This window comes from Cydia pomonella, chromosome 5, assembly GCF_033807575.1.
Source record: "Cydia pomonella isolate Wapato2018A chromosome 5, ilCydPomo1, whole genome shotgun sequence".
In the NCBI taxonomy this organism is placed as follows: Eukaryota; Metazoa; Arthropoda; class Insecta; order Lepidoptera; family Tortricidae; genus Cydia; species Cydia pomonella.
The window spans coordinates 11993507-12006694 of record NC_084707.1 but is presented as its reverse complement, the minus strand read 5'-3'; the positions used below and the strand labels follow the sequence as shown (position 1 = coordinate 12006694).

General features: G+C 36.3%; 1 protein-coding gene across 1 annotated transcript in view; it reads right to left on the bottom strand.

The window, feature by feature from the left end:
- Positions 1 to 749: 749 nt before the first annotated feature.
- LOC133517718 (uncharacterized) overlaps positions 750 to 13188 on the bottom strand; it is a 39963-nt gene continuing 27524 nt past the window's right edge. The window contains exons 25-36 of the mRNA XM_061851097.1: positions 11544 to 11586; positions 10907 to 11159; positions 9975 to 10056; positions 9719 to 9894; positions 9011 to 9206; positions 7866 to 8057; positions 7668 to 7767; positions 7415 to 7571; positions 5788 to 5982; positions 5308 to 5471; positions 4225 to 4371; positions 750 to 2946 (exon numbers count right to left, since the gene is read on the bottom strand). Coding sequence (XP_061707081.1) covers positions 2785 to 2946; positions 4225 to 4371; positions 5308 to 5471; positions 5788 to 5982; positions 7415 to 7571; positions 7668 to 7767; positions 7866 to 8057; positions 9011 to 9206; positions 9719 to 9894; positions 9975 to 10056; positions 10907 to 11159; positions 11544 to 11586 — 1867 coding nt within the window. The 3' untranslated portion in view covers positions 750 to 2784. The remainder of the gene's footprint in view (positions 2947 to 4224; positions 4372 to 5307; positions 5472 to 5787; positions 5983 to 7414; positions 7572 to 7667; positions 7768 to 7865; positions 8058 to 9010; positions 9207 to 9718; positions 9895 to 9974; positions 10057 to 10906; positions 11160 to 11543; positions 11587 to 13188) is intronic.

Here is a 13188-nt window from a genome sequence, read left to right as displayed (position 1 = left end):
TTGTTGCGTGTGATTAATTTTTAGCTAATGATACCTAGTTAAAAGATATAGGACTTTTAAAAATGGAAAGACAAGTTACTTATTACGTTAACAGTTTTGGTAATATACCTGTTTACAGTCTTTATTACAAGACCAGTAATTGGTTAAAAAGTAAAACAAAATAAAACATGACCCCAGACCCAAAAGGTTAACATTACAACACGGTTTATCAGTAAATGAGAAGAAGTCCGAAGTTCAAAATATAATAAAAATATTGCAGTAATAAATTAATACTTTAACGCCATCACGCCTATACAACGTGATTGCGAGTACAGTAAACAGTATTATCATAAATAATATTAATAAGTTTTCAGACAAAAAATATTAATATTATTTATGGCCGACATTGAGTATACTTCTTGAAATCATCACATACATAATTCAGTAAAAATCAACACTCCATATGAGAAAGATAATCCACAATTTTAAAACGTTTTCTCAGTAGACAAAACAATCGTAAAATAGTTAAAGCCCAGTTGTTTAAATAAAAAATATTCAGAATAATACAACCAAGACATAGTACTAGCCTGCGCCATGTGCGTTGTAATTCGCTGTGTAACTAAGAATTACTCATTACCTACTCATTGATATATTTTTGAGTCATATAGGTATTTATGCATCATTTACATACTGTAAACAAATAAAAACAAAATATACACAATTCAAACGGAGCGCGATAGAAATCTTATCTGTTATAGGTAAAAATATGCACCTATAGTCGTCAACGTTCAACAGCCACGTGTACATAGATATATTGTGATAACTGATAAGTGAAAATGTGACTATCTCTGGACACTTCAAATTACTGTAGTGCTCTTACTTTCGTGTATTGCCAGCTATTCTACTATCATCTCAGCGCTTTATTTACGTATAAACCAATACTATCCATAATTTTATCTCTTATATACAACATAACAGCATCTCTTTTGGTAAACAATTATATATTAAGGCTTACATTATTTACAACTTCTATTTGTGACCGCGGCCGGCAAAACGTCCCACTTTGTCGCTTGCCAGGTCGAGATTTGTTTATATCTTTATACGAATAACCTGTCAAGGCGTCCTTATGGCAAGCGACAAAGTCGGACGATTTGCCGGCCGCGGTCACATTTATATTCAAACATACGATAACAGCTTCCCAATCGGCTTATCGATAGAGCCATAGCTCTGCGACAACCGATCTTTAAATACAACAAGTACCTATAACATAACATTATTTACAGTACATATGGGGCTACTTTATAGCACTAGTGCGAGAAGTAGCATATTATGTTACTGTGTCGAACATTTAAAGGGCCATATGTACTGTAAAACGTTGTACGATACATGTGCGAATAGGTAATTCGCAACTCGTGTCGATTTAAAACACTCCCTTCGGTCGTGTTTTAATTTATCGCCACTCGTTTCGAATTTCCTATTTTTCGCACTTGTATCGTAATGTACTATTACAGTACATATGGTGCTACTTTATAGCACTAGTGCGAAAATTAGCATATTACGTTACTGTGTCGAACATTTAAAGGGCCATATGTACTGTAAAACGTTGTACTATACATGTGCGAATAGGTAATTCGCAACTCGTGTCGATTTAAAACACTCCCTTCGGTCGTGTTTTAATTTATCGCCACTCGTTTCGAATTTCCTATTTTTCGAACTTTTATCGTAATGTACTATTACAGTATCTACATATGGTGCTACTTCACCGCACTAGTGCGAAAATTAGCATTTTACGTTACTGTGTCAAATATTTAAAGGGCCATATGTACTGTAAAACGTTGTACGATACATGTGCGAATAGGTAATTTGCAACTCGTGGCGATTTAAAACACTCCCTTCGGTCGTGTTTTAATTTATCGCCACTCGTTTCGAATTTCCTATTTTTCGCACTTGTATCGTAATGTACTATTACATAACAACTCTTTAACTTTTCAACCTGTATACTTTCGGCAAGACACGGCTAGAGTTAGACCAAGCTAAGTTGGCAGCGATTTTGATACCCCAGAGTATGCAAGCGCTATTTAAAAAAGTCATAAGTTAGACGTTTAAAATAATACTTGCACAGTTTGGGCTAGCTGCCAACTTAGCTTGGTCTAACTCTATGCATTTATTATTCGTTTTTTTTTTTATTTAGTCGTGGCAATTCACCTCACCTTACATATTTGCACAAATATAGCTCTACAACTGTTTTGCTTTCTATTATGCAACACGAATGTTTGGGCAAATACTATTCACGTTGAATGCTAACATAAAGTTAAATTTTTCCTGCTTTTGATAGTTAAAGACAATACCGGACTAAAAGACATGCGATGACTAACATTGGAGTTGCAGGCGTACATAGGCTACGGAGACTGCTTACCATTAGGCGGGCCATATGCTTGTTTGTCACCGACGTAGTATTAAAAAAAATGATCTGTATTTATATCTAAATATTGCCACGGGCCAGGTGAATTAACCCTTATATCAATACCGGATAGAGATTGACATTTTAAAACGTTTCTCATTATATACCTACACATATATTAGACATAGTTACACTTAATCGTGGGTTTATACTTCAAACGAGAAAGCGCAACAAGATGAACAGTACGTATAACCTTTAACATTCGGTAGCAAGAGATCTCTCTGAACTTTACAAATTGATCTCAATTTGATATAACAGGCATGTCGCTTTTAATTATTGGCACGAGCCGTAAGCTTACTTAAAAAAAACTAAAACTTGGAGGCAACAACAATTAAAATATCATATTAGTGTGTGGTAATTAGGAACAGTATACCGGAGTGTGTAGCCACAGCTAGTTTGTCATGGAACTTTTTGGACGGGCAGAAGGCCATGGACTCAACATCTGCTAGAGGGAATCGCTCCGGGCAACGCGTCTTTGGCTTCGCCGAACATTGCTGTTGCATTGCCTGTGAAACAATGGATTATTGTATAGTAAGGTAAATGTGGAGAAAACCATCTATAAGGGAAGACCGTCTACAAGCTTTTTCGTCGCTTTTAGCTTTTGCGTTTGTAAGTTTGTACGCATACTTCACTTACAGAAAGTTGAGCAGGACTGAAGCTCTTCCTTTGTGACTATGCCTAAGCGACGTACGTATACAAATACGAAAGTATTTGCCGTGACGGTCTTCCCCAGAAACAATTTTATGTTTACATTCTTCACCGCATCGACCTAATTATAACAGTAGGTAGGTATGTAACATTATGTATAAAAATACAACTTGAAATTATACCCAGAAACAATTTTATATGCCATTCTTCACCGCATCGACCTGATTATAACAGTAGGTAGGTATGTAACATTATGTATATAACAATACAACTTGAAATTATACTCGCCTTTTTAATTTTTGTTTCATTTTATCACAATCTGAAAATTTCAATTTGAAAAGCATTCAGTCCGCAAGTTTCTTGCTAGGTTATTTGTAAAAAAAATCTTTTATCATTTGACGTTTTGATATTGTTAATAACATGTATGGTGGCATACATTAACAATTGCAAGTTTATACGTAGATTACGATCACAAGTCTGTGATCAACAATTGCTAGTAAGAAAACCTTTTTTAACAAAAATATTATACATATGTATTGTTAACTAGATTGATAGCGAATGGATAGCAAAAAAAAATATCTATATTAAGATATTAAATTAAAACTGGCCGAATACGTGTCGGTTTCGTACCTTCATACGATATCGCGGAACCTACGTCCTTTTATCAAAAATATATTTGGAAAAACTCATTCATAGCTCACCCAATCATGTTCAAAACCAATTTCGTGTATTTATTAAGCTATTTATTTCTTTGGGGTTTTTGGACTTTCGATGCAATTATTTTCAATATATTTACTTATTTTTTTAACCCTCAAGTTATTTTTAAAGACCTATCGAATTATGTGCCACATATTGATGTTTACATTTTTTTATTTTATTTTAAGTTACATGTTTAGGGTTCCGTACCAAAATGGTACAAAAGGAACCCTTATTTTAACTTCTAAACTAAGTGGCGACTGACAACATATACCTACGTTCGAAATATAATTAAAGAATAGCTTACAGTTTTCGAATAACATGGCTCTGACAGACGGACATGACTAACCTATAAGGGTTCTGCTATTTTGGCTACGGAACCCTAAATGATGTAAGTCCCGTCGGGCCCAACCCGACCTAAAAGTAAACAATAAACTTACCCTATCAGTTTTGACGATTCTCGTGAACACAATTCCATATTTGCTGACAGCGTCATCATAAGTCAAGGGTTCTATGGTCATGGATAGCTCATCGTTGGCTTTCTTTCTCTTCTTCGCGAGGTGTGTCATTTCTAACATTCCAATAACCTAAAGAAAGGAAAATCCATCAAGACAAGACAAAAATAGATTCGGTCGGGTAAAATGGTTGGTGATCAAAAGTATAATAACATTTACAGGACCAATAGCGAAAAGTACCAATTTTCACTTTCTCTTCATCCAACACAGGGTCACTGTATATTCAACACAGGGTGGGCCAAAAACATGTGCAAATAGAAAAACTTAATTTATCTTAAACGAGTTAGTGACTGGCAGTTGGCGGGAAAGTATGCGTCACATCGTGCAATTTTTTTGAAGCGGTTCATGGGACAAGAACGTGCTTTTTGTGTTGAGCAATTTTATAAAAACAACGTTTCCTACGTTATTGTACGACGCCTGTTAAGAACTGAATACAGATTACGCCGTGTAAGTGAGTATCCCAGTGTTCATTTAATTAAATCCTGTATGGAGGAGTTCGAGCAAACTGGTTAGACCACGAACATTAAACAAACAGAGCGGCCATGTTCAAGAAGAAACGATGAGAATATAAGGGAGGTCGAAGTTTTTGTAAGAAATTATTTAGAATTATAGAAACTATATTTTAAGCGAAATAATTCTTAGATACGGTGACATTTCAAACATTCGTCGGCCATAATGTTATTTACAGTACATATGGGGCTACTTTATAGCACTAGTGCGAGAAGTAGCATATTACGTTACTGTGTCGAACATTTAAAGGGCCATATGTACTGTAAAACGTTGTACGATACATGTGCGAATAGGTAATTCGCAACTCGTGTCGATTTAAAACACTCCCTTCGGTCGTGTTTTAATTTATCGCCACTCGTTTCGAATTTCCTACTTTTCGCACTTGTATCGTAATGTACTATTTTACATAGTCGTCGAGCGAGCAAGCCACTAACGCTCTGAGCGTGCTTTTCGTGGCTCTCGGGTCAGTGTTCCTGTTAGTAATACCTATGTACCTACCTGCTTCTTGGCGTCACAGAAGGAGGGGTGCATGCGTATGATGCGCAGGGTGGGCGGCATGGACGCGGCCACGCGGCCGCAGCGCGCGCAGCCAGTCGCGCAGCGCGTGCCGCCTAGCCGCCGCCCCGGCGGCACCCACACCAGCTCGCTTACAGACGCTTGCTCTGAACAAAAAATACAGAAAGTAAGAATTGGCGAAGTCATTTGTAGTTTGTAAGAATTAAACCAATCAAACAACAACAAAAAAATAAAGCGAATTATGTCTCAAATCACTAAAAGTCTCATACAAATCCTGATAATGTCATTAACCCTTGTCCTACGGTTGACGCCGTAGGCTGCGTCTCTATCTATCATTACTGAGGTCGTCGGCGCTTGCGTGGTGCTCGAAGAACTCGCCAAGCACGATCCACCACTGCTTTGGCTGAGCCTTTGCGTCGCCGTATCAATGATTAGTGTCTGATGGAAGAACAAACAGCTTACTGAGGGCGTCGTCTCCAGCCAGCACGGCGGTGCAGGCCTGGGGCGCGAATGCCACGCCGAGCGAGGCGGTGGCCAGCCGCGCGCGCCCCGGCGCGCCCGTGCCGGCGCGCGCCGCCAGCTCCGCGCCGGTGGGCGCCGTCCACACGCCGCTGCCAGATCCGGCCGCGTCCCCGGACACCGGGTACAGATCCGTACCTGGTGACAGAACGATATTCTGAATGTACTCCTCATACTTCACTGACATCTTAACTGTATTTTATCGCCCACAAGATTTTTAACATTTAGTAACATTGGTTTTCAATCTCAATTTTGAAACGTTTTTATAATTTGAAATATATAAATCTTCTACCAAACCCTAACCAGCCAAAGACGAAGAAGCATAAGATCAAATGAAAATTTTATGGTAAACAAACCGCCTTGTTAGTTTTTAATCAAATGCATCGCGATTAGGATTAAACTTGCAATAATAAAGTCATAAACACAATATTTTTACAGTTACAAAATGGCCAGGGTAGGAGACACAGAGTATGGGGGACAAAATTTGTCATGTATTTTTATTATGAAAAAGAAAAATTTAAAGGGCTTTATTAATAACAGTACAATCAATATTTCTATTAATTTATGAAATACCAAATTTAACAGATGTAAGAGATTTAGACCTGGATATAATTATTGATTCAGTGTAAAAACTGACCAGACAGACCACTGTGTCCACAAAGTAAATGCAATCTAATAGGGGATACTATCATAATTTATATATTATTTTTTTAAAGTACGGATATGTATCATGGACATCGTTAATACCTTTTAACTTAGAATCACCCAAATATTTAATAGCATTTCATTTGCATTTGTTTGCATTATGTTTTCCTGTTAGTATTTTCCTCGTGTTGGTGTGGTGAAAAAAAATGTAGTCGGTGGCAAAGTTTGTCTAACCCTCGTGCTTTGAAACGCTCGCACCGCACCGTCAAGATTCTACATTTCGAACCCACTACGCTTGTGGTTAAATTTTTGAATCTTTCGCTTGCTCAGGTATAAACATCGTGCTAATATTTATACCACAACTTAAACAACAACTTCGTCTCCTTGTAAAACAAATTACTATGAATGCCTTGGTCAGTTTATATTTTTTGGCCACGCAATTAAGCTTTCAGTTACGTATTTTTTTTTATGTGCGAAATCTCGTATTTTTAACACATCTCGCCCAGATGGTCAGTACTGGCTACGATTATTAAATGAAGATCATTTTTTCGCACTAACTTGCCAGCAAACAACGATGTTAACACATAAAACAACTTGTATAAAGTATTAATAGAGTATCCACCATGATTCATATCGAATTGTAAATCCGACCCGCGGTGAACAATATCCGCTCTAACCATCAACATTATCAACAACATACTAATCGTATAACGCAGTGTCATTCTTAAGGTACTTTTGTACTGGTAAGGAGATAATTCCTTCGGTCGTGTTTTAATTTATCACCACTCGTTGCGAATTTCCTATTTTCTGCATTTGTATCGTAAATAACTATTTCGAGCAAGTGTGATGAAAACATCATTAAGTGCTCGTATTGCAATTTCGTTCAAGTCAAACAAAAAAAATCGGTAATTCTTATAAAACTAACCTGTAATGCAGGTGTTGTGTGGTCGTTCGTCGTAATACGGGTGAAAAACTTGAACGTTATTTTCTACCGCCGACAACAATGGCGAGTCGGTATGTAAATCATAATAGGCCGTTGAACCATCCGCGTAACCGACTAATACTAGATTATGTTCTTTTTGCTAGAAAAAATAAAATATTAACATTAGAAAACTATGACTAATAATTTTATTAGTTTGAATTTTAGAGAACCACTGAACCAGCAGTATTTGACTTACTTTAGACCACGATACAGAAGTTGCCTGATATAGTTTCCTGTTACTGCCCATAGTCATTCTTAACTCGGCGACTGGTTTCAGTTTCTGGAGAATTTGATTACTGAAATCACAAAGGTGTTTAAATGTTTGCCTAACAACTCAAAAATATATACAAACAAGTTAATCATGTATTACGAAGTTACTAAGTAAACAACTTACTTCTTAACTACAATGGACGGATAGGGAACAGCAAAAATGTACACGGATCCGCTGGAGCACGCCACTGCGAGCAGCCCCAGACGACTCGCTGCGTTCTCGGCCGTTAAGGCATCCCTCGCACCCGACGGACACCAGTCCATCGACCAAACCGTCCCGAAGTCGTGTGCTATACCCAACACTATCTCCGGTAATCTGTGCCAATAAAAATACTAAGTATTTATATAATACAATACAAATACTCCTTATTACACACCTCAACACAGAAAACAATACAAAGAATGCGGAAAAAAAAGAAGAGGTAAACAGCAGGTAAAAAAATTCAAGAAGAGGTAAAAAAAATCAAATATATTCCAATAAATCCAGCTCTGGTGATTAATTTGAAGACAAGTCACATTTTCCGAAAGTGCAATCTAATTAGAACCTTAAATAGGATGGGTAAGGTTGAAATTCTATTGGCGCGTATGTGGTCGATAAATCGTACTTTGCCTGGAAAAGGGTTAAATAAATAAATAAAATATTATTTATAATTAACTAACGATCGACTCAAAATAACTACTACGCTACGCTACTACGCTAACTTTGAACGCCACGCCTATTACATAATAGGTACAGTCAGCATAGTAGCGGATGAAACAACGCATCAAAAGTATCTGATATTCCGCATAACTTATCCAAATATAGACAAATCTCTAAAATTCACGTTCAAAAGTATATTTTTTACAGTCTTAATTGTTCTAAAAATAGAATCATCACTTTTTGGTAAGTTGTTACAAAATGGTAAATATTTTTTGACGCGTTCTTTGATCAGCCACTTTTGATGAGGACTGTAAAACGCCCGATCGAAAACTTTATTGGAATGCACGAAGGTAAATAGGTATTAAACTGTAATTGTGTGCATCCGTGTCTGTCTTTGACGGTCAAAGTCAAATTATGGTTAGGGCTTAAAGCAGTTTTTTACGCATATTATTCCAAAAAGGAAAACTAATCACTTAAATTGGCGTTTTCGTCAGTCTTTCGGCAAGGGAAAAATCGGGATAAAAAAAAACCAAACTAGTCAAATTAATGAATATATTTTTACATTAATTTGACTAGTTTGGTTTATACACTATTATATATTTTTACAATATATCGTATTGAGGACTTACCCTTGAAACTTGTTGAAACTCCATATTTGTATTAAATTTTCGTGTTTGGGCGTTTCTCCGCCTTGGTAACGCGGGCAGTCCGGACCGTTGTGGCAGGCTATCGCCAAGAAGTTGGAGGCCCCGTCAAACATATCCTCCACTCGGGGCGGCACCCAGGCGATACACACTATGCTTGCACCCACGAATATACTGGTACCTAAAATATTCAATATTTTTCAACTGCCATAGCTACACAATGCACAACACCTTACAAAATTTGTTTGGCAATATTGTTAAATAACTAGATGTCAAAATATCATACAGATACAGTGAGGAAAACTCTTACATGTCTAACAAGTCTGCTTTTCTGACATTAACAATAATTATTTTAAACTGGCCTGTGTTGAAGATTTTTGCAGTAGACCCTAACATTTATACAACGCACAGCAGTGAAAGCAGTCAAATTTTACCAGTGTAAACTATTGTCAAGGTTAATATACCTTAAGGTTAAGATTGTGATTAGATATGTAACATATTGTAAACATTAGATTTTCTACCTTAACACGACCGGGATAAAGTCCATATTTGAAACACCCGCTCAATACTATGTTTTTTGCATATGTATGTACCTACATACAGCAATTTTTACTCATATAAGGTCGGATGTCAAGTGTATAAAAACCATATGTCAATCACAAACTAAGGATAATAAAGGTGCAAACGACTTACCACTGTTGTCCTCTAGAGCTTGGAATCTCTCCAAAGTTGTCCAAGCAGAAACAGTTTTGAATTTACAAGAGTGCTCCAGTGGTGGCATGTATCTTGTCAGTTCAGATTCGAGTACGGGTTCGTTATGACATTTCCATCGAGGAAACAATACTTCATCGGTCAAATGAGTATTACAACTGAAAATATAGGTTTCGTTAAAAAAATTCTTACTTCTTCACGTAACGAGAAGAATAGTGACAGCTTAGGGCGTACTTACAAATCTTCATCACCATTTCGGATATATGAATTGACATCTTCAACTTTGAAGGGAATACGTGTCACTTTTGACAACAGTGGCGCTGGAAAAATCAGTAATTTATCTTTAATAATTGTTAGATAATTGTTAATAGAAATACGAAATTTTAAATATGCAGTGTATATGTATGTTATGTACTATCTAAAGGATGTCTGGAAGAGATCTCTCTGTAGCGATAAGGCCGCCTGTTGTTTACCTCTATCTTCATGTTTTTTATGTGTTTCCATGTACATTTTTTTCAGAGGTTGTGCAATAACGAGGATTTGTATTATGTGATTCATGTTAAGGGTTCCAAATGGCAAAAAACGGAACCCTTATGGATTCGTCATGTCTGTCTATCTGTCCATCCGTAAGTCACAGGCACTTTTTTCCGAAACTATAAGATCTATACTGTTGGTAACTTGGTAAGTAGATGTATTCTGTGACCGCATTAAGATTATCACACAAAAATAGAAAAAAAAAAACAATAAATTTTGGGGGTTCCCCATGCTTAGAACTGAAACAACATTTTTTTTTTCATCAAAACCATACGTGTGGGGTATCTATGGATAGGACTTCAAAAATGATATTGAGGTTTCTAATATTTTTATTTTCTAAATTGAATAGTTTTCGCGAGACACACTTTCAAAGTGGTAAAATGTCCCTTCCCCCCTGTAACTTCTAAAATAAGAGAATGATAAAACTAAAAATATATGATGTACATTACCATGCAAACTTCCACCCAAAATTGGTTTGAACGAGATCTGGTAAGTAGTTTTTTTTAATACGTCATAAATGGTACGGAACTCTTCGTGGGCGAGTCCGACTCGCACTTGGCCGCTTTTTTATTTAACTAAGAAGTATGATAAGATTATCTAAGCATAAATAGCCTTTAATATCGAAGCACAACTTACCAGGATCTCTATACCGTTTCTTTTTTGCTTGAAGCTCGTCATTATCATCACCTTCGCCTTGACCGTCATTCACCTCATTCGAAATATTGGAATCGACGTCGGTATCTTCCGATTCGTCCTCCGAGCTTCCTATCTCGGCGGCTGAATCCTCGTCTCCACTGAAGTCTTTTTCATTTGACACTTCGCATTTGTGCTTCGTTAGTTCCTCTTTGAAATCCGTACCAAATCCACACGACCGGCACGAATGTGTATGCTATAAGCAGAAAAAAACAATGTATAATATTTATAAATTTACTACTCAATATCTAAGTAAGCTTCAAATAATGTTTTACAGATAAATAAATAAATAAATAAATATAAATATTATAGGACATTATTACACAAATTGGCTATGTCCCACAGTAAGCTCAATAAGGCTTGTGTTGAGGGTACTTAGACAACGATATATATAATATATAAATATTTATAAATACTTAAATACATAGAAAACATCCATGACTCAGGAACAAATATCCATGCTCATCACACGAATAAATGCCCTTACCAGGATTTGAACCCGGGACCATCAGCTTCGTAGGCAGGGTCACTACCCACTAGGCCAAACTGGTCGTCAAAGATCTGACTTTGTATTACACACCTTACTCATGTTGTCACTATAGTTCTCGATTACAGACCGCGCCCTGAAAATATAGGGAATATACACATAAGTTTGGTAGGGGCATTGATGTAAGTATAATTAACTGGATTCACAATCAGCCGAAAAAAATGGCCCCACAAAAGTAATGCTCGAACGGCTTGAGCATCAGTTTTGCTCCCAGTCTCGTTTCGGCCGTCGACAACGACAACTGTCAAACATGACGATTTTTTCCGTGAAAAAATGCGCTTATAATAGCAAAACAACAAGAAAAAGGGATGGCATATATTTCTTTCAGTGAGTTCTATTGATATTTTAACAGAACTAATGTGAATTCTTCATAATTTTATGGTTTTTAATCATTCATTTTGTTGATACAAATTAACGGTTGTCACGGAACAAAAATCTATGGAGTCTACATTCGATTTTTTTTAAATACCATCTTGGTGGCAAACAGGCATACGGCTCAGCTGGTGGCAAACGGTCACCGTAGCCTATGGAGTCTTGAAGCACCAGGGTGTCACATACGCGTTGCCGACAAGTTTTTTTTTGTTGTTGTACATGGGTGAGCTTTTTTATGCGTCTGAAGATGTATTTACTGTTTGCAAAACAACTGAAACTTTTTAAAGACATAACATGCGAAGGGGAACAAACCATGACAATTCTATAATAGCATCTAATGTATTGAAAACACTCATGCACGTAAACATTTTTACGTCATAACCACCAGAAGATGAACACAACAACAATCATAGAATTGTTGTAATAAAGTCGATAGCCAACCTGTATCTAACTGTACGTTTACATTACATTGCGAAAAAAGAAAGCTCCAAAAGTAAATGTAGATCAAAAAGACAATTATATAAACCCTGACCAGTAATATATGATCACGCGCCATATTGCGGAATTTCACTGGAACTAAATTTTTCATACTAAACTGAACTGTCACCCTATAAATGAGAATAACAGCGCCCTCTTGACAATGATCATATATTTCTGGTCGGGCTTTAACAAATTGAATTTATTTCAAGGAAACGGTGTTTTTTAAGTCGTTTTATTTTATATTTATGTACGTAGTAAAATGTTCTTCTAAAGTAGTATATTCCTGCAGGGCAATCGCAGACTGCATGTTGTCATTCAAAACAAAGACCATTCATACATCTATCTCAATCTAGTTATTAAAAAAATATACATATATATTCTATTTCCGATTTTGATATTTTTATTTATAAACAATAATATTAAAATAATTTGTATACATAAAGCGACTCCATTCATTCGCTATTTATTTTGACGTTTATACAATGTTCAACTTACGAAAACGTCATTTAACCATAAATAAATCAATGTTTTGAAATGGCCGTTTGCAAATTTGAACTGTATTGCATTAAGTTTACTTTTGTATGAAATACTTATCTTGACTAAAATTATAAAGAAGCGTTATTAGCATCTACCAGAGCGCATTGCCTAATGTCAGTTTGCTCCATATATTTTGACATATTTCTTTCGCATTGGGTGTTCTATTCTTTTAATACGTCATTGGGTTGGGGTTTTCTTATTTAACAAATAAGTGCCAAGACATTGTAAGTGTAAAGCAAGACTCTACATTTTGCTTTATAAAAACTTAAAATTATGAAAATGACAATAG